Source organism: Phycodurus eques, chromosome 5 (assembly GCF_024500275.1).
Source record: "Phycodurus eques isolate BA_2022a chromosome 5, UOR_Pequ_1.1, whole genome shotgun sequence".
Taxonomy (NCBI): Eukaryota; Metazoa; Chordata; class Actinopteri; order Syngnathiformes; family Syngnathidae; genus Phycodurus; species Phycodurus eques.
The window spans coordinates 32,331,744-32,353,986 of NC_084529.1; the positions used below are offsets into that span (position 1 = coordinate 32,331,744).

At 47.0% G+C, this 22,243-nt stretch overlaps 1 protein-coding gene across 1 annotated transcript in view; it reads left to right on the plus strand.

Annotated features, from left to right (window-relative positions):
• Positions 1 to 4,373: 4,373 nt before the first annotated feature.
• Positions 4,374 to 22,243, plus strand: part of LOC133402535 (transcription initiation factor TFIID subunit 4-like) — a 28,640-nt gene continuing 10,770 nt past the window's right edge. Inside the window, exons 1-13 of the mRNA XM_061676412.1 lie at positions 4,374 to 5,461; positions 5,866 to 6,023; positions 6,091 to 6,201; positions 7,792 to 7,944; positions 8,015 to 8,137; positions 8,248 to 8,337; positions 8,493 to 8,648; positions 13,623 to 13,686; positions 13,773 to 13,878; positions 15,064 to 15,233; positions 19,714 to 19,844; positions 20,059 to 20,184; positions 20,256 to 20,312. Of these exons, the coding sequence (XP_061532396.1) occupies positions 4,387 to 5,461; positions 5,866 to 6,023; positions 6,091 to 6,201; positions 7,792 to 7,944; positions 8,015 to 8,137; positions 8,248 to 8,337; positions 8,493 to 8,648; positions 13,623 to 13,686; positions 13,773 to 13,878; positions 15,064 to 15,233; positions 19,714 to 19,844; positions 20,059 to 20,184; positions 20,256 to 20,312 (2,520 nt within the window). The 5' untranslated portion in view covers positions 4,374 to 4,386. The remainder of the gene's footprint in view (positions 5,462 to 5,865; positions 6,024 to 6,090; positions 6,202 to 7,791; positions 7,945 to 8,014; positions 8,138 to 8,247; positions 8,338 to 8,492; positions 8,649 to 13,622; positions 13,687 to 13,772; positions 13,879 to 15,063; positions 15,234 to 19,713; positions 19,845 to 20,058; positions 20,185 to 20,255; positions 20,313 to 22,243) is intronic.

Genomic DNA, 22,243 nt, shown 5'->3' on the forward strand with positions numbered 1-22,243 from the left:
ACCTCCAAATCCGAGACCGTGGTCCTCGGTCGGAAAAGGGCGGCGTGCCCTCTCCGGGTCGGGGATGAGATCCTGCCCCGAGTGGAGGAGTTCTAGTATCTCGGGGTCTTGTTCACGACTGAGGGAAGAACGGAACGGGAGATCGACAGGCGGGTCGGTGCGGCGTCTGCAGCGATGCGGACTTTGTATCGGTCCGTTGTGGTAAAGGAGGAGCTGACCCGAAAGGCGAAGCTCTCGATTTACCGGTCGATCCACGTTCCTCCCCTCACCTATGGTCGCGAGCTGAGAGTCGTGACCGAAAGGACGAGATCCCGGATACGAGCGGCCCAAATGTGTTTCCTCCGCAGGGTGTCCGGGCTCTCCCTTAGAGAGAGGGCGAGAAGCTCGGTCATCCGGGAGGATCTCAGAGTAGAACCGCCGCTCCTCCGCATCGAGAGGAGCCGGATGAGGTGGCCGGGACATCTGATTCGGATGCCTCTCCGGTGAGGTGTTCCGGGCACGTCCACTGGGACGACCCGGGACACGCCGGAGAGATGACGTCCTTCGGCTGGCCTGGGAACGCCTCGGGATCTCCCCGGAAGAGCTGGATGAAGTGGCTGGGGAGAGGGAAGTCTCGGCGTCCCTGCCAAAGCTACTGCCCCCGTGACCCGACCTCGGATAAGCGGTACAAAATGAATGGATGGATGGAATATGCGGTGCTGTGTGTACATTAATGTAGGAAAAAAATGAACTTAATGAATTGAGCAAATGGCTGCAATATTAAAAAAAAAAAAAAAAAAAAAAGTGAAAAATTGAAGGGGGTCTGAATACTTTCCGTACCCACTGTGTGTGTGTGTATATGTGCTGTATTTATAATTTGATAGTACTCTGTATGGAACCAAATCTCTCTCTTTGCTTTGAGCATCTATTGTTTGGCTTCATTAACTGTGCACCTGTGAGCAAAAAAACATTTGTTATTCATCTCATTTTACTATTGGCTGAATGGCATATTCATAAATGTCGATACACTCATCAAAAACCAAATGTTTTACATTTTTGAAAATGAAGTCAAGAAATATATTAGGTCCATTCGACACTCCACGAATGTGCAAGCACAAAACTTTGGAGTTATGTGCTCTATATAATTTATTGCTGTAATGAGACTGAATGCTTTCCTGTATTTGTATTTCACCTCTGGCGGGGTTAAATTCCACACACCCCCACCATAAGTGATAACCCGTGATACAGAAATATATATATATTTTTAACTTGAAACTGTTTTAGGTTCTTCAAACACAGACACATTTAAGCAAAATATATTGAGAGAGAGCAAGCGCAATGGATTAAAGAATGGCAAACATATCAAAATTAATAACACATAGTCAAAACAAAAAATGTGTTTGCATCCCAGAGAGACGACCTGTACTATCAATTGCCTTTACTGATTTATCAAAAAAAAGGTAATGCACAATAATGTGGGTGGGACCGAGAAGCGTGAACTGCGATACAGCAGGGATTTACTGTATTGTGAATTATTTGTTTATGTACCGGTATTTATTTATTTCACGGATATCCCATTGGGATGAATCATCTTTTTTTCAAAAGAGTACTTTCAACTGAGAGATAGTCACCAAAATACAAAATAATTTAAGATACATTTAAAATCATGACGCAAATTTTCCAATTTGCATTAGACTTTACACCGATCTGATCGGCTTGATCAGTATTGGCCGATAATTAGCTTTTTATGCTCATCGGCTTTAATGTCATAATTCGCAGATCCGATCCGTAAAAGGCATTTACTCCATGTCGCCATCATGCACCTACCCAAAAGATCAGAATCAGAATCATCTTTATTTGCCAAGTATGTCCAAAACACACAAGGAATTTGTCTCCGGTCGTTGGAGCCGCTCTAGTACGACAGACAGTCAATTTACAGAACACTTTGGGGACATAAAGACATTGACAAAAAACAATTGTGCAAAAAGATGCAGAGTCCTCTAGCACTTAGAGCAGTTCGAACGACCAACATTGCAATAGTCCGGTGCAATGACCATTGTGCAAAGGGCGCTGAGACTTCAAGGAGCGTATGCGGTTTAAAGTGACGAGTAGTGCGATCATCTGGGACAATGTCGGTTGTGCAAATGTTGCAGATACTCCTCAGTCCGTGTGCAAATGGAGCAGATGCTACTCTGGCACGAGTGGCCGGTATATGCAAATAGTGCAGCGTGGCGAGACAACTACAGTGAGTGCACGAGTCATACATCATTGGCCCCACAGAAATGTGACAACCAACTCAAGTCAAAAAATTGCCAGCTTGTTGTAATGGAATTATAGTTTATTAGATAGTTTATTTTAAGCCTAGTCATACGTCTGATTTGACTATACTACAGTGACTATATTGTAATATAAAATAGCATTGTTTTGTATGTGTGTATTGTTACTGTGGGAAACTGTGCTGGCGGGCCACATACTATTGATTTTAGGACAGGAGGCTTCGGGCCGGAGGAAATTTGGACACAGGCCGGACTTTGGGCATGCCTGCAGTAAATGAAGGAGTCATTTAAATAGACGCATTGCTGCATCTTGTGATCGGATCGGTGATTGGTTATAGTTTTTTTTTTTTCTTCTTTTTTAAACATGATCGGTCCAAAAAAAAAAACCCTGATCGTCTAAAGCCTAATTTGCATGTTCACATAGATTAATATATAATATAGTGTGCCCAGCCTCAAGACAAAAGATAAACCATTTTTGGAATGTAAGTCCTAAGTAAATATTTTGGAATTGATTTCTTCTTTTAGGCATTATTTATTCTTCATTTGTGCAATTGCAATGCCTTGATTTTAGTCAGGTTAGTACAGAGTCATCACCATGAATGCAATTGTACTAATAATTTCTTAAAGGTGCTTTAATAATACAGTATAAAGACGCTATACACGACAATCACTAAAACTTGACGTTTTATGTGATGAATATACGGAGCGAGTACAGGCTCTGACAGGGCCACCACTCAAAAAGGCTTCACGTCGGACCCTGCACAATGTTAAAATAACATACAAATTCAATTGTCAATGTAACTTTTTATGACATTTTCTTCAAAGTCAAACTTGTCAGCGAGCTTAATTTCTTAAATTGAAAAAAGAAAAAAAAAAGGATTTGTGAGCACTTTTCTAGAAATTTGAATTTAAGCTACAGACCTTTCAAAAGACGTGACTTTGACGTGGTTTCATCGTTATGGATGGAAAATGCGTAACTGCGATAAAAACAAGTTTGACAATCCGGCGACGAGCTTCTGCCGAGCCGCCTCGCGTGCTAACTAGCATGCCAAAGTGGAGTTGTCCGTGTCGATGGTGTACAAAATGCCCACGTAGCGGATTTCGGCCTTGGAGATGAGGTTGATTTTGCTGCCCAGGTAGGGCTTCCCACCGAAGTCCGTCCGAGGAGGTAGGAACGGACGAGCGAGCCCTCCGAACCGGCGAACGAGTAGAATTCACGTCGTCAATTGCTCTGTGCTACGTGCTAACGTGCTACAAACATGGCTACGACATCACCATCGTCATCGTCATCCTCCATTGAGCGGCCCCGGCCGCGGGGGCTGATGGGAAATAGTTTCCGAGCGCGGGCACCTAGATCTACTTTGGCTAGAACCCCAAAGCCAGCACGAAGAGCGTAGACAAGCAAGAAACACAAAAATCCGCGTCGTTATTAGGCGAGGCTGACGTGGGAGCTAATAATAATAGCAAGACAACAATCAAAAGTCTTTAAGCGTCAAAGCACGTCTGTCAAGTGCACAAAAATAGTTCCAGAAGTCCATCCATCCATCTATTTTCTGAGACGCTTCTCCTCACTAGAGTCGCGGGCTGTCGGAGCCTATTCCAGCTATCATCGGCCAGCCAATCGCAAGGCACATATAAACAAACAACCATTCGCACCTACGGGCAATTCAGTTGTCAATTAACCTACCGCGCATGTTTTTGGGATGTGGGAGGAAACCGGAGTGCCCGGAGAAAAGCCACGCAGGAAAATGTATATTTCGTCATTGTGGCTGTTTGTTGTCATACGAGAGTAGCTCCAACTACCGGAGACAATTTCCTTGTGAGTCCTGTCACATACTTGGCCAACAAAGCGGATTCTGATTCTGAGTTTTTAGAGTTGTGGTACGACCAGTTGAGGGTGTACCGCCTCTCGCCCAGAGTCAGCTGGGATTGGCTCCAGCACGACCGCGACCCCGGTGAGGATAAGCGGTACGGAAAATGGAAGGATGGATGGCGTTACGGTGGTCATTTTCACGTCGTCCAAATCAGAATGTGGATCTCGCTGCTGTATTTCTATGCTCAAAAGCAGCGCGCGTGCTCGGCGCATGCGTACATTCTAGACGACGATTTGCACAAGGCTCTAGCAAGCAAGATGGCGGGAGCCTCCGACCCGCTGGAGGACATGCTCTTCAATGAAGTGGACGAGAAGGCGGTGAGCGACTTAGTTGGCTCGCTCGAATCGCAACTGGGGGATTCCGAGGCGCCCCCCGCCGCCGCCGCCGGGAAACGCGACGCAACTCCGGCCGCCTCAGCGAGCCACTTCTCAGGGAAAGTGCGCGACCAGGAGCCGCCGCAACAAGGACACCCGGGGGCGGCTGTAAAGCTCCAGCCGTCGTCCGCCGCCGGTCAGCTTCCCCCCCCTCCTCCTCCTCCTCCTCCTCCTCCTCCTTCTTCTTCTTCTTCTTCTTCTTCTTCTTCTACTTCTACTACTACTTCTACTTCTACCGCTACCTCCTGTGGTGATGGCGGCGGCGGGGCGGCCAGCCTGCGGACTTTGGGGTCGGTTCCTTCGAGCTCCCCAGTCCCCCAGCCGCCGGGAGAGACTTTGAGCGGCCAGCCAGCCGCCAGCTTCCAGCGGGTTGCACAAGCCCAAGCCCAAACCCAAGCCCAAGCCGGCGGCAGGACGCCGTCGCCCGGCTTGCAAAGTTTCAACGGCACCACGGGAGCCGTCAAGTTGCTCAACTCTGCCGGTGGGACCCCCCCGGCGACGACGAGTAGCGCTCTTGTGGTCATGGCCGCCCCCGCCAACTTCCACCAGGAAGCCGAGTCCGCGGCTCCCATGCCTCCCGCCGCCCTCCAGCACAGACTCCCCAGCGCGATCGTCAACGCCGCTCACAACGGCCTGGAGCCCAAAGTAGGGCCGCCGGTGCCCCCGGGGACTCCCTCGCCGTCTCAGGTGGTGAACCACAGCAAGATGCCGATGGCGGGTCAGCCCCCTTCAGGGAACTCTGTCATCCTGACCGGCACCCCGCCGTCCCCCGCCGCCACCGGGATCAAGCCGGCCGTAAACGGGCTGGGCCAGCCGAGAGCGGCCGTCGCCGTCCAGCCGCAAAGAGCCGGGCCGGCGGCCGAGACCGTCCGGCCGGCCGCGCCCCAGCCCCCGTTGGCCGTCCGGCCTCAGCAGCAGGCCACCATCCAACTGCCCCCCGGCTTCACCATGCCCGCAGGTGAGCGCCAGAGCCCCTTGACAGCTATGCTATGCGTTACACTTGTGTAGCGCTTTTCTAGGCACTCCAAGACGCTTTATAAATTCACGCATTATTCATTCGATCCGAAAGTCAGCCTGGTGTTGTTAAGCTACTCGCTGTAGCCGGAGCTGCCCTGCAGGGGGCAGTCTGACAAAAACACGGCTGCCGTTCTGCGCCTACGCCCTCTTCGAGCACCGCCCAACATCCGACCGCATTCATGTGGATTATTATTTTGCGCTGGGCCGGGGATATGAACTGGCGAGCCTTCGGTCATAGGGTGTACGTGTATTTCACGCGCCGCTCCACCCGGCCCAATTTTTGATGCGACGATTCCAGATATTCTGACGGAAAGTAGTCACGTGTCGATGTTTCTTGTGTGTCAGGCATGGTTCTGGTCCGCGTCGAGACGGGTCACCTGGTCATGGTACCGCAGCAGGTTCTGGCCCAAGCGCAGGCCAAGACGCAGCAGAGTCCCGGCGTGACCGCCGTCCCTCAGAGGCCCGCCGCGCCCGCCGCCATCCGGGTCGGCGTCGCCGCTCCGGTGAGTGGTGACGGGACCGCCTGACGAACGCAAGCGGTGTAGTGTGTAATTGTGTATGCGTGTGCAGGCTCCTGGCACGCCTCAGAACATCCACCTGGCGACGCCCCCTCAAACCAAACCGCTTCAGTCTCCTTCCTCTTCTTCCTCCTCCTCGCCATCCTCGTCCTCCTCGGTACAGGTGAGACTTTCATCGAATACCGGGGCTCGACACTGACTTTTGCATGAGTGGCACCGGTGCGACCGACTTTTTCAGTTGGTGGCACCGGCACATGAATTGGTCCCACCCTTTTTTTAGGAGGTACAGCATGACCGCGGCATACCATAGTTTCCAGTGACAGTGACTCCAGATATGATATTTGCAAAATATGTTACTGTGAACAAGAAGTTTGTCAGCAACAAGCAGTAGCAGACAAAACGGGTCCATTCAATTTAAGGCTTTACATTTATTTGATCATTTGTTGGACTCAGAGCGGCCAGTTCTTCTAGTGAGGGCTCCTAACCCTCTTCCCCTGGGAAAAGTTACCACTTCATTTTGAGCGTTACCACAACCATATGATTGACATGAATTTAAAAGTAAACGTGTACCCCCACCAAATAAAAGTATCACTTATGATTATTCACCCTGTTTTGCAAATTATTTATCAGCAAAACAAGCCAATTTACCCATTTCAAATCATAGTCCAAAACAGAACATGAATAAATCATTACTACTGCAATTATTGCACTTTATTTTAATGACAGTTTGTTTTCCTATACAATCGTCTTTAAAGGAGCTGGGCTTTTTAACTTTGTGCATCCAGTCTCTTCATATGTCTTATGCTATAAACGGGATTTATAGCAGACACAGAAACACACACACAGACACTCACCCTCATCCTCGTAATATTAAGACGCTCATATGTGACGGCACTCGGGAAACAACTTTTGGTTTTATTCCCGTGACATATCAGAATCAGAATCAGAATCTTTATTTGCCAAGTATGTCCAAAAACACACAAGGAATTTGTCTCCGGTCGTTGGAGCCGCTCGAGTACGACAACAGACAGTCAATTTACAGAGAACACTTTGGAGACAGAAAGACATTGACAAAAAAAAGGGTTGCTAGTTATCTGGTAATGCCGGTACATTTTTTTTTTTTTTTTTTTTTTGGAGGACAATTGTGCAAAAAGATGCAGAGTCCTCTAGCACTTAGAGCAGTTCGAATGACTAATATCGCAATAGTCCGGTGCAATGACCATCGTGCAAAGGGCGCCGAGACTTCAAGGAGCGTATGCGGTTTCAAGTGACGAGTAGTGCGATCATCTGGAACAATGTCGGTTGTGCAAATGTTACAGATAGTCCTCAATCCGTGTGCAAATGGAGCAGATGCTACTCTGGCACGAGTGGCCGGTATATGCAAATAGTGCAGCGTGGCGAGACAACTACAGTGAGTGCACGAGTCATACATCATTGGCCCCACAGAAATGTGACAACCAACTCAAGTCAAAGTCATTGCTAATGCTGCGTGTAAAAAGAATAGGTGTGGGTGACTTGCGACGGGAGAGGTTTACCGCTTTACGGGACTTTACGAGGTAGGTGGGGGCTAGCTAGCTTGCTCACCAGCAGTCCAGATGACTTGAAGGCTCACACTTGTCATTCAAAATTAATAAGTAGCGCGCCAGCGTCAGGATGGGTACGTGGTGGTCACTGGCCATACACAACGTTTGACACAGACACGAAGTTTGTTGTTGATTGCGATTTCCATGACACTGTTGTTTGGTGTCCAAAGGCCATCACGGTGACTTCTGGCGCCCCCTTCTCGGCAAAGACGCCCCTGCCCCCGAAGACGCAGACGGCCGCGGCGACGGTCGCCGTCAATTTGGCCCCGCCGCCCGCGAGCGGCGCCGCGCCGGCCGGCGGCCGAGTGTCTGTGGTGTCGCAGGTGCGTCCGTTTGGGTGACGGTGACCGCGGCGATGGTTGGGAAAACACTATTGTGTTGTGATGTCGACAGGAAATGCAGGAAAACGTGAAGAAGTGCAAAAACTTCCTGGCCACGCTCATCAAGCTGGTGTCCAACAACTCACCCTCGCCTGACACATCCAAGAATGTCAAAGCGCTCGTCCAGGACCTCCTCGTACGTTTCCCTGTGTGCGCGCGTGTGTGTGTGTATATATACTACCGGGTTAACGTGTGTGTGTGTGTGTGCGCGCGCGCGTGTCCGTGCATGCATGTATGTGTTTACAGGATGCAAAGATCGAGCCTGAGGAGTTCACGAGTCGTCTGCAGGCGGAACTGAAGTCGTCTCCGCAGCCCTACCTCATCCCCTTCCTCAAGGTCGTCATCATCACATTAATTAATTCATGCTTATTGCTTATGAATTAATCAAATGATTAATTAATAAGAAATTAGTCGTTGGTGTTTATCATCTCTAATGAATCAATAATCAATGGGTGTGAGTTGTATAACCCGCAAATGTTTTGCGTCTACAGAAAAGTCTCCCTGCCTTGCGTCAGTCGTTACTCAGCAGCCAGCAGTCTCTGACCCCGCCCCCCGCCTGCACCCCGCCCGCGGCCGCCGTCCGGCCGCGTTTACCCGTCGGAACCCCCGGCGTCCGGATGAACGCGCCGCTCGCCACCGCAACCATGGTACCAAAAACATTTTCCTTTACTTTTGTTGACTCATCATTGGCTCCAACAACTTGCTCTCTTCATGTTTGTGTGTTTGAGTCAAAAGGTTTATGTTTTAGTTGAAAATAAGAAATGGAAAATTACAAAATACGTGCGTGTCGGATCAATCTGTGACTAAGCATGACTGGTAAACAGCTATAATATAAACTGTTGGCAGTGTTTGGGAGTAATTAAACCACATGTAATGAGATTTTAAAAATGGATAGAATTGCGATCTGTTACATTACTGGGAGAAAATGTGTCGTTAACTTACAGTTGCTTTTGAAAAATACTTTTTTTCATACGACTTCCTCTTTCTAAAGCCAACGCTTGTGATTGGCTCTCTCTGGTCATGTGCCATTTTGCCTTCAATTATTCTAATATGACCTCCAAGGACCACCTTTTGGCGCAATCTATTAGTTTGTCTGAGATTTGGAAAAGGTTAAACTCAAACGTGGACTTTTGAACGGTTTCATTGTTAGAATTTTATATTTTTATGGAACATTCACTTATCTGCTTGTCATAGGAAGCCATTTTGTCTACATTGTGCACATTTGTCATTAGATCAACACGGTATGGTGGTTTTCCACATGCTCTACACATGCAATAAACACATTTATATGATGTTTACATTTCTTAATGTTTGTTATCAGTTTGTTTCTGTAAAGACGAAATATGTGGTTAATTCCAAAATGATCTCTGGTTTTAGTCCACCTATTAGAGAGTCCTGTTGATGCATTCACTCAAAATGAAGGAAAGTCAGCTCAAAATGTAATCAAATGTACAACCCCAATTGCAATGAAGTTGGGACGTTGTGTTAAACATAAATCAAAACAGAATACAATGATTTGCAAATCACGTTCAACCTATATTTAATTTAATACACTACAAAGACAAGATATTTCATGTTCAAACTGATCAACTTGATTGTTTTTTAGCAAATAATCATTAACTTAGAATTCTATGCCTGCAACACGTTCCAAAAAAGCTGGGACAGGTGGCAAAAAAGACTGAGAAAGTTGAGGAATGCTCATCAAACACGTGCTTGGAACGTCCCACAGGTGAACAGGCTCATTGGGAAGAGGTGGGTGCCATGATCGGGTAGAAAAGGAGCTTCCCTGAATTGCTCAGTCGGTCACAAGCAAAGATGGGGCGAGGATCACCTCTTTGTGAACAAGTGCGTGGGAAAATAGTCCAACAGTTTAAGGACAATGATACCATCAGACCATAATATCATCAAAAGGTTCAGAGAATCTGGAGAAATCACTGCATGGAAGCGGCAAGGCCGCAAACCAACATTGAATGCCCGTGACCGTCGATCCCTCAGGCGGCACTGCGTCAAAAACTGACATCAATGTGTAAAGGATATCACCACGTGGGCTCAGGAACACTTCAAAAAAAACAATGTCACTAAATACAGTTCGGTGTTACGTCCGTAAGTGCAACTTGAACCTCTACTATGCAAAGCAAAAGCCATTTATCAACAACACCCAGAAACGCCGCCGGCTTCTCTGGGCCCGAGCTCATCCAAGATGGACTGATGCAAAGTGGAAAAGTGTTCTGTGGTCCGACGAGTCCACATTTCAAATTGTTTTTGGAAATCGTGGACGTCGTGTCGTCCGGGCCAAAGAGGAAAAGAACCATCCGGACTTTATGGACGCAAAGTTCAAAGCATCTGTGATGGTATGGGGCTGTGTTACTGCCAATGGCATGGGTAACTTACACATGTGTGAAGGCACCATTAATGCTGAAAGGTACATAGGTTTTGGAGAAACATGCTGCCATCCAAGCGATGTCTTTTTCACGGACGCTCCTGCTTATTTCAGCAAGACAATGCCAAACCACATTCTGCACCTGTTACAACAGCATGGCTTTGGAGTAAAAGAGTGCGGGTACTAGACTGGCCTGCCTGCAGTCCAGACCTGTCTCCCGTTGAAAATGTGTGGCGCATTATGCAGCGTAAAATACAACAACGGAGACCCCGGACTGTTGAACAGCTGAAGCTGTACATCGAGCAAGAATGAGAAAGAATTCCACCTACCAAGCTTCAACGATTAGTGTCCGCAGTTCCCAGACGTTTATTGAATGTTGTTAAAAGAAAAGGTGATGTAACACCGTGGTAAACATGACCCTGTCCCAGCATTTTTGGAACGTGTTGCAGCCATAAAATTCAAAGTTAATGATTATATGCTAAAAACAATCAAGTTGATCCGGTTTGATGTGCGTCCCGTGTCTGAGATGCACAAGAATTAGCAGGGACGCACGAAGCATATTCATTCTGCGTCTGCAGACGCATGGGTTACGACCTGCCCTACGTATGTATGCGTGTTGGTGAAGCACACGCAGCGAATCGAAAGTATGAATCCTGTCTTGATGCTAGCCGATCAGAGGCGGCAAAGTGCGGGTTATCGTTCCATACAATGGACACAGAAGTTTTTTCCCGCCGCGCCACTCACGACGCAACAAGCTGCTGGCAGAACGGCGTTTGCGCACAACTGGGACACTGACGGGAAAGTTAACCGTTTATTATATTCGCTAGCCTGTGAGCGACCGAGCTGGTGAGCTGAAGGCTTGAGCTAAGAAGCTCACTCGACCGCGGCGACATCATTGAAACGTAAGCGCTCGGAGTTGTGTGCGTGTTCCCCACGTAACACGCACATGCGCACGCACACACACATGGGAAAGTTCACTGTTTATGAACCATAACCACAGCGGCACACGTTACTAATATTCAGGTAGTAGTTGACTTGAGCGAACTCATTTTCGGTGTCATTTGATTGACAGGTGAAGTTCTCACATCACAGTACAGCACTTTGAGGGCTGGCCTTGTTTTACATTTTATTTATCCTTTATTTAATCAGATAAACGCTTATTGAGAGATAAAATTCAGGTCTGTTCAGGGGTGCTGGAGAGGAGGTCTGTCAGGAAGCTGAATCTCAGATTAATTATTAGCAGTGTGGTTTTCATCCTGGCCGTGGAACAGTGGACCAGCTCTACAGCCTCGACAGGGTCCTCGAGGGCGTGTGGGAGTTCGCCCAACCAGTCTACATGTGTTTTGTGGACTTGGAGAAGGCGTTCGACCGTGTCTCTCAGGGGGTGCGGTGAGGGGTGCTTCGGGAGTATGGGGTACCGAACCCCCTGATACGGGCTGTTCGGTCCCTGTACGACCGGAGTCAGAGTTTGGTCCGCATATCCGGCAGTAAGTCGGACTCGTTTCCGGTGAGGGTTGGACTCTGCCGAGGCTGCCCTTTGTCACCGATTCTGTTTTAATAACTTTTATGGACAGAATTTCTCGGCGTAGAGGGGGTCCGGTTTGGTGGCCTCAGTATTGCATCTCTGCTTTTTGCTGAAAATGTGGTTCTGTTGGCTTCATCAAGCCGTGACCTCCAACTCTCACTGGAGCGGTTCGCAGCCGAGTGCGAAGCGGCCCGGGACGAGAATCGGCACCTCCAAATCCGAGACCGTGGTCCTCGGTCGGAAAAGGGCGGCGTGCCCTCTCCGGGTCGGGGATGAGATCCTGCCCCGAGTGGAGGAGTTCAAGTATCTCGGGGTCTTGTTCACGAGTGAGGGAAGAACGGACAGGCGGGTCGGCGCGGCGTCTGCAGCGATGCGGACTTTGTATCGGTCCGTTGTGGTAAAGGAGGAGCTGAGCCGAAAGGCGAAGCTCTCGATTTACCGGTCGATCCACGTTCCTCCCCTCACCTATGGTCGCGAGCTGCGAGTCGTGACCGAAAGAACGAGATCCCGGATACGAGCGGCCGAAATGAGTTTCCTCCGCAGGGTGTCCGGGCTCTCCCTCAGAGAGAGGGCGAGAAGCTCGGTCGTCCGGGAGGATCTCAGAGTAGAACCGCCGCTCCTCCGCATCGAGAGGAGCCAGATGAGGTGGCCGGGGCATCCGATTCGGACGCCTCCCCGGTGTTGTTCCGGGCACGTCCCGCCGGGAGGAGACCCCGGGGACGACCCAGGACACGCTGGAGAGACTACGTCCTTCGGTTGGCCTGGGAACGCCTCGGGATCCCCCCGGAAGAGCTGGAGGCGTCTCTGCTAAAGCTACTGGCCCCACGACCCGACCTCGGATAAGCGGTAGAAAATGAATGAATGGATGGATCGAGAGACAAAATCTCTTTTTCAAAGCCAAGAGGCAGCAAAAATATACAGGCAGCAGACATTAAACAGTACATATAACACGACATTCATACAGTAAATAAAAATAAAAACAAAAAAATTGGGTGATATCAAAATATATGGCATGTGATTTAAGTCCAAATGCTTTCGAGCACATACTTGGTGGTGTTTTTTTAATGTTTTTATAAGACCTTTTTTTTTGGTCTCTAGTGAGTTCATGACTCTATACTTATGTGCCAAATGTTGAATATTTGTTTAACTGCAGTTTTTGCAAACAGCCTGAGTCTGATAAATGTATATTATCTAAGAACTTGTATTTATTGTTCTACATTACAGTTCAGTGTTCTTTCAAATTGAAAGTTAATTGTTCTTAAAAAGGATGAACTTGAATTATTAGGCGCTATATCATTATATCGGCGGCATTAAAAAATATATCGATACTGTCGTTTATCGTGATAGTTTTTGGGAAAATACATCGTCCTAACAAATTAGCTATCGAGGCAGGCTGAAACGTAATATATTGAGACAGAGCAAGAGCAATGGATAACACAAAAATATTGAACAAATAAAAATCTTCAACATCGTGGGACCATGACACAACAACCGTCATATCGCGGAGGATTAACGGTAACTGGACTACGTGATGATAAGTTGCAGTGACTCATTGTTCCAGGGCTGGGACTCTTTGTTTCCAGATATGCATCAAGGAGGCTCGCATAGTCTCCAGTGTAAAAGGGTTGATGGTTATATTATTTTAAGAAAGTTATTCAAGTAGTTACACTACTATTACATTTTCAACAAGGAAACGTTTTTGTAAAAAATCTTTAGGCGACTGGCCGAGGCTGCGTGCAGACTCTTCGCGGTCCCCTTGTGGTGGGCATGAGAACTCCGGGTGAGTGCTGCTGCGCGTTCCGTCCAGCAGGTGGCGCTGGGGCGACGCCGATTTGACACGAATGCCGTTTTGCTTCTTGTGTGCAGGCGCATTGATGCGAGGACCCGCCGTCCCGGTAGCTAAGAGCGTCGTCACTTTGGCGCCGCCGGCCAATCAAAAGAAGCTGGGAGACCCCGGGGGCGGGACATTCAGGTGAGCGGCGGTCACGTCCTTATAAGCTTTTCCGAGGACGCCCTCAGAATCCTATAAACGCCAATCAAACATATCAACCACGTGGACCCCGAAACACCACACACATTCAAAAGTTGACCGTTTTTGACCAACAACAAAAAAGTCATGGCACGATAAATTCTTATTTTTTACAGAAAAAGGATGAAATGTGAAAAACTTTTTTTTTTTTTCCCTCCAAAAAAGTTGAACTCGACATTTTTTTTCCAAGGAATTTTTTTAACCTTTACAACAACATAATCTTTGTCAGGATTAAAACAATCAGAATGTTTTTCACTATAGTCGTATTTATACAAGATAAAATATTAAGTAAGAAGCAAACTACAAAGAAAAAGCAAAAGTAAAAAATACAACTCTGTTCTGGTAATGTTATGCATTTCTACTGGAAAAGTCACCTTTGTTCTTTTAAGAAAAATCCGACTATATTGTGAAAACAAACTGCCGTTTGTTTAAGAAAGAATAGGACTTTGTTCCTGTAATAATATGCGTTTGCGCTTAAACAACAACAACAACCCTTTGGGTGTATCCGAAATCACTCACTAACCACCATATAGCGGTTACGCCGTTTTGCAGTGGTGTCCGACTGCTTAGTGATCATTTTCAGTGCCCTATATACTGCACTCAAAATTTCCCACAAAGCATTGCGAAAAGTAGACACCAACCGATGGTCACTCACCGAGTCATTTATATACCATCATGCATTGCGTCTTCACAGAAGAAGAAGTTGAAGAATGGCGGGATGAGATGCGTCACAGACGGAGTGAGTTTTTCAGATAGATGCAAGTCACTTTTTTAACCAAGAAAAAAAAAACAGGACACATATCTGCTTAAAAATTCCTCCTGTTTTAATAATATGCAGCAATTATTTGTTTTGTGAAGCGACAGCCTATTTTGTTATCGGGCGACAGGTGTGACGTCATTAGCGGAGCGCCGTGTCGTGTTCCGAATGAGCTCTCTATAAAGTGCGAGTGGACGATTTCAGACACGGCCGTTACTTATTGCTGGATGTCAGATTTGTGACGATGTGCCATCACAACCGAGCTTTTAATTGGCCCAAAGTTCAGATGGGGAGGAGCGATTGTTTGCTTGGCGCCCCCAATTTTGCATTGCGCAGTTTTTCGAAGGCCGGCTTTCTCGACTCCGTTGCAGAGACGACGACGACATCAATGACGTGGCGTCCATGGCCGGCGTCAACCTGAGCGAGGAGAACGCCCGTATACTGGCCACCAGCTCCGGGTTGGTGGGCACCAAGATCCGCTCGTGTAAGGACGAGGCCTTCCTGCCCGCCGGGTTGCTGCACCGACGTCTGATGGACACAGGTGAGCGGCGGGAGCCGGCGTGCCAAACTTCAAAGCGCTGATTGTCTGATTTTTAAAGAATTTATGAGCAAATTATGGTGGAAAATAAGTATTTGGTCAATAACAACAGTTCATCTCAATACTTTGTTCTTTACCCTTTGTTGGCAATGACGGAGGTCAAACGTTTTGTGCAAGTCTTCCCAAGGTTTCCACACACTGTTGCTGGTATTTTGGCCCATTCCTCCATGCAGATCTCTCCTAGAGCAGTGATGTTTTGGGGCTGTCGCTGGGCAACAGAGACTTTCAACTCCCCCCAAAGATTTCCTTTGGGATTGAGATCTGCAGACTGGCTAGGGCACTCCGGGACCTTGAAATGCTCCCTACGAAGCCACTCCTTCGTTGCCCGGGCGGTGCGTTTGGGATCATCGTCGTGCTGAAAGACCCAGCCGCGTTTCATCTTCGATGCCCTTCCTTGCTGACGGAAGGAGGTTTTCACTCAAAATCTCACCGTACACGGCCCCTTTCATTCTTTCCTTTACGCGGATCAGTCGTTCTGGTCCCTTGACAGAAAAACAGCCCCAAAGCATGATGTTTCCACCCCCATGCTTCACAGTAGGCATGGTGTTCTTTGGATGCAACGCAGCATTCTTTCTCTTCCAAACACGACAAGTTGAGTTTTGACCAAAAAGTTCGATTTTGGTTTCATCTGACCATATGACATTCTCCCGATCCTCTTCTGGATCACCCAAATGCTCTCTAGCAAACTTCAGACGGGCCTGGACATGTACTGGCTTAAGCAGGGGGACACGTCTGCCACTGCAGGATTTGAGTCCCCGCATGGCGGTGTAGTGTGTTACTGATGGGAGGGGAGCCTTTGTTACTTTGGTCCCAGCTCTCTGCAGGTCATTCAATCGGCCCCCCCGTGTGGTTCTGAGATTTTGCTCGCCATTTTGACCCCACGGGGTGAGATCTCGCGCGGAGCCCCGGATCGACGGAGATTATCAGCGGTCTTGTATGTCTTCCGTTTTCTAACGATTGCTCCCACAGTTGATTTCTTCACACCGAGCTGCTTACCCATTGCAGATTCAGTCTTCCCAGCCTGGTGCAGGTCTACCATTTTGTTTGTGGGTGTCCTTTGACAGCTCGTTGGTCTTGGCCATGGTGGAGTTATAGTGGAGTGTGACTGTTTGAGATTGCGGACAGGTGTCTTTTATACTGAGAACGAGTTCCAACAGGTGCCATTAGTACAGGTAACGAGCGGAGGACAGAGGAGCCGCTTAAAGACGAAGTTACAGGTCTGTGTGAGAGCCAGAAATCTTGCTTGTTTGGAGGTGACCAAATACTTATTTTCCACCATAATTTGCTAATACATTTTTTAAAAATCAGACTGATTTTCTGGATTATTTTTTTTTTTTCTTCTCATTTTGTCTGTCATAGGTGAGGTATACCGATGATGGAAATTACAGGCATCTCTCATCTTTTTAAGTGCACAATTGGTGGCTGACTAACTACTTTTTTGCCCCATTGTATGTCTCAACACAGAATAAACTAACTTCAAATTCAGAAATGGCCAATAAAAACAGAAAAATATTGTACTTAATATTTTCCTGCAGGATGCATTTGGGATTAGCCTTTGAAGTTGGTAATCGTGACAAATGAAGTGAAACTGACAATGATTTTAATCCATTCTTTTCCATAATGAGAGCGCTTAAAGAGGAGGATGCTATTCACACGACACAGCTCGCAGGTGGGCCAGGTGGGCCAGGTGGGCCTGGCTCAAGTTGGAGGCCAAAACAAAAAAGGAACGAAATTAGCCAAATTAAATTTTAACCTTAAATGTGTACATCAACATGTACTTGAGCGGCGGAAATAAGCCTTATCGTACTCTTCAGAGTCTTAATTTATGGTCAAATTTTGTTTTTAAAATAAAAATAATTCATAATTAAGATATCCCCCAGGGACTCCCTACAATGGTTTTTAAAATTTTTATTTATTGATTCTTTTTTGGGGTCACCTTTTTCATGCCTTTGGTGCTTGCGTGTCTGTTCAATAAATAAATGCAAAGAAAAAGAAATGAATCATGTCAAATCAAACACAGGGCTCTACACTAACTTTTCCGTTGGTAGCACTGGCCCATGCATGATGTGTGTCGCCTAATGTAATTGGCATACCGTAGCTTCATATGTAATAAAGATAGGCAGTGACTCGAGTTATATCTGCTCAATATTTTACTGTGAATGTGACGTTTGTCTGCAACAAGCAGTGGCTGACTAAACTTTTATATCACTTTTCAAGATCACATTCTAATCACATTTCCACCAAGACGTGTTGTTTGAAGCCACCCACTTTTCAAGTGAGCAAAGGAATCGGAACAGACATGATTGAATGAACTTCAAGTGACGAACATTTACTATTTGGTGGCATAACCCTTACTTGCAATAAGTGCATCAAGCCTGCGACCCATTGACATCACCGGACTGTTGCATTCTTCATTAGCACTGCTTTTCATTTTGTAGTGGTGTCCGAATGCTTGGTGATGAAATGCCGTGCCCTATTGTAGCGCACTCAAAATTTACCACAAAGCATAGCAAAAAGTAGAGACCGACCGATGGTCACTCACCGAGTCGTGATATACCATCATGCGCTGTTTCTTCACAGAAGAAGTAGAAGAATGGCACGATGAGCTGCGTCACAAAGAAAAGAAACAGGAGACAGATTTGTTTTAATAATGTGCAGCAATTTTTTGTGTTAAGCGACCACAACAGGCTACTTTATTGAGCGACAACTTTGACGTCATTAATGGAGCGTCGTGTCGTGTCCAAAAGCTGTTCAGAATGAGCTCTCCACAAAGTGCGAGTGAGTGTGAGTGAACGATTTCGGAGTACCAGAGATGCATTATTTGCCTTCAGGATGTTGATGGAAAAGTACAGAGAAGGTCAGAAGGAGCTACATTCGCCTATCGCAGGTTCTTTTTGGAACGTAACCACTGTGATAAACGAGGGAACTCTGTAATATCATATATGACAAATATTTCATGATGATAATCCTAAAAATAATAAACTTTTAACCTTGCTGCGACGTACTAATTCATTTCCGGTTCAGATGCCGTCCTGTGTGGCCGTGTATTCTTTTATATTAATATCTCCAGAATGAGAGGGGTGGATGGAGAAGAGTGAGGCGACAGGTAAAAGAGATATAGCGAGGGTGCAGGACTTGGGGTCAACAGTCCAGAGCAATGGTGAGTGTGGTCAGGAAGTGAAGAAACAGGTCCAAGCAGGTTGGAACGGGTGAAGGAAGGTGTCAGGTGTCTTATGTGACAGAAGAGTCTCTGCGAGGATGAAGGGCAAAAGTTTAGAAAACTGGGGTGAGGCCAGCCATGATGGACGGATTAGAGACGGTGGCACTGAAGAGACAACAGGAAGCAGAGCAAATGAAGATGTTGAGGTTCGCTCTCGGAGTGACCAAGTTGGATAAAATCAGAAATGAGCTCATCAGAGGGACAGCTGAGGTTCGATGTTTTGGAGACAAAGTTGGAGAGACTTTGGTCACGTCCCGAGGAGAAATAGTGAGTATATTGGTAGAAGGATGATGAGGATGGAGTTTCCAGGCAAGAGAGCGAGAGGAAGACCAAAGAGAAGGTTGATGGATGTCGTGAGGGAAGACATGAGGGCAGTTGGGGTTCGAGAGGAGGATGCAGGAGATAGGATTACACTCTGTGGCGACCCCTAACGGGACAAGCTCAAAGGAAAGTAATTATTGACGTGGCGGCCATGATGGCAGGAGTTCTAGCTATTGTCCAACAGCAGAGCAGCATTGCGTGGGCGGTGTTTTTTTTGCTCTGTTACAGTAACAGTTTTTTTGTCAAACCGGTCATCTCTAGGCCTATGGCATCTAATCTTAGCCGGTTTTGGAAATAGAACGCACACTAATTCCTCGTGGCTCATGGAAGCGAACCGCCTGACTTGCCACAAGTCATTACAACAAGCACACCGGCACGGTAAGTTTGGATCAAATTTAAACAAACATTTTGAAGCTTTTTAAAAAATATTTCTTTACAATAACTTTGTCCTGTACTGGGTGTTTTAGGGCACGCAAAAAGTACAAAATACTAATTTTATACTGTACCGTACTATGGGTGCATATGGCCTAAAAAAAAAAAAAATTTTAAAAAGTGCTTCCTACAATCAGTCGGCTGTAACATTGAAGTTCCACTCTATTAGGTTTTTACGTTTTTCTACAATACACTGCTATTTTTCTCTTAAAAATACAACTACAAATGTTTTTAGGGGCTGCAACAGATTGGCATTTCAATTCATTTCAATGGGCAAAATTGATTTGGTATACAGGTCAATTTATTTACAAGCTTGGCCACAAAACAAACAAAATTTGTAATCAAAGTACCGCTGCATCTTTTTACGGTTGCGAAGTGGCGGCGTTTTTCCGCTGCATTTCTGTAACAGAAAGGAGCAGATTAGTTACGTTGTTTTTGTGGCCACGTCAGCTCGGCGGCTCGGCGTGAGCGAGGTTCCGCTGGAAGTGGTCAACTTGGTGTCGCACGCCACGCAGTCGCGCCTGCGCTCGCTGCTGGAGAAAGTGTCTGCGCTAGCTCAACACCGTTCGGACGTCGTCAAGGTGAGTATTGGCCGTATGCCGAGACTACAAGGTTCCGTGCTACCTCGCTGTCAAAAAATCTGGAGTGCAAAAGTCAGTGGATCTGCACTGCGCTCACCAACTCCACTGTGTCACCAAAAGAAACAAAAAGTCAATTTAACTCCATTCAACTTTTGCGCAGCATAGTAGCAATGATGAAACGCGCTTGTAACCGTGCGTTTGTGGTTGTGATCAGGACGAAGAGCATCACGAGCAGACGAGCGATGTTCGCTCTCAGCTTCGCTTCTTCGAGCAACTGGAGCGTCTGGAGAAGCAGCGGAAGGACGAGCAAGAGAGGGAGATCCTGCTCAAGGCCGCCAAGGTCCGAAGTCCATCTGAAGAATGCGGCGTAGGGTTAGCTGTCTTCTGCTAACGTCAGCGTTTGTGTTGCAGAGTCGGGCCAGACAAGAAGATCCTGAGCAGGCTCGTCTGAAGCAGAAGGCCAAAGAGGTTTGTTTGTGCTCCCGTGGCCTCACGCCTTAGCTACCATCATTCTGGCGCACGCCTACCCATTTCCAAGCAATCCATCTCTCGTATCCGCGGCATACACTATTGACTTGGCCATTTTGTAGTGCTGTTGGAATATCGAGTGGGTTGAGGTTGTCCCCTATGTTGTAGCCCAGCTCAACTCCATTTTTATAAATTGATGTATTTTTTTACACCCGGAGTTCCTAAAGGCTCTAGATGTTGTGGGGCTGTCCTGGTTGACACGCCTCTGCAACATCGCGTGAGCATCGGGGACAGTGCCTCTGGCTTGGTGGTCCCCCTTTTAAAGAAGGGGGACCGGAAGCTGTGTTCCAACTACAGGTGGATGACACTCCTGAACCTCCCTGTTAAGGTCTATTCAGGGGTGCTGGAGAGGAGAGTCGAATCTCAGATTCAGGAGGAGCAGTGTGGTTTTTCGTCCTGGCCGTGGAACAGTAGACCAGCAGTAGACACCTTTGGCAGGGTCCTCGAGGGTGCATGGGAGTTCGCCCAACCAGTTCGGTCTGCATTGCCGGCAGTAATTTGTTTGTCGGATTTTTTTTCCGGTGAAAGTTGGATTTTGTCACCGATTCTGTTCATAACTTTTGAAGGCGAAGAGGGGGTCCGGTTTGGTGGCCTCAGTATTGCTTCTCTGCTTTTTGCAGATGATGTGGTTCTGTTGGCTTCATCAAGCTGGGATCGCCAATTCTCACTGGAGTGGTTCGCAGCAGTGTGTGAAGCGGCTGGGATGAGAATCAGCACCTCCAAATCTGAGACCGTGGTCCTCAGTCGGAAAAGGGTGGCGTGCCGCCTCCAGGTCAAAGATGAGATCCTGCCCCAAGTGGAGGAGTTCAAGCATCTTGGGATCTTGTTCACAAGTGAGGGAAGAATGGAACGGGAGATCGGCAGGGGGATTGGTGCGGAATTTGTATCGGTTCGTTGTGGGGAAGAAGGCGCTAAGCCGAAAGGCGAAGCTCTCGATTTACCGGTCGTTCTACATTCCTAACCCTCACCTATCTTGATCTTGTTCTTTCGGTCACGACCCACAGCTTTGATATGAGTCAGTACCGGCTCTGTGGAGGACTCGTGTCCGTTAATAGTTGAACCATGTGAGAAAACATCTATAGGTCTGAAAGGGCTTGTTCGTTCCTCTTCAATTTGGATTCAACTTGGCTCGGAGCCTGTCAGTTTCCAGTGCTTGGCCAGCCTGGTCATCTCAAACGCCCAACTGTAAAGCCTGACATTGGGTATTTCCTCCTATGTCTCCTATGTCCCTTGGTGACTACATTTTCCTGAACGTGAATCCTGGGTCTCTTCTTATCTAATAGAAAGTCTCTCACACGTTTATCATACTGTTTAAACAGCTGTACTGGTATATAAACAGGCAGCATTGTGGAAACATAATTGAACTGTGAGGCAACCACCATTTTAGTTACATTAATGTTCCCCCTTAGAGTAAGCTTCAATTTTCCCCACTTATCCAGATGAACTTTTATCTTCTGAAGGAGTGGGCCCATATTTGAGGACATTATATTATCCACATTTGGATTTCATTAACAACCCCAATTCCAATGAAGTTGGGATGTTGTGTTAAACATACATAAAAACAGAATACAATGATTTGCAAATAATGTTCGACCTATATTTAATTGAATAGACTACAAAGACAAGATAGTTAATGTTCAAACTGATAAACCTGATTGTTTTTTTAGCAAATAATCATTCACTTAGAATTTTATGGCCACAACACGTTACAAAAGAGCTGCGACAGGGTCATGTTTACCACTATGTTACATCACCTTTTCTTTGAACAACATTCAATAAACGTTTGGGAACTGAGGATACTAATTGTTGAAGTTTTGTAGGTGGAATTCTTTCCCATTCTTGCTCGATGTACAGCTTCAGCCGTTCAACAG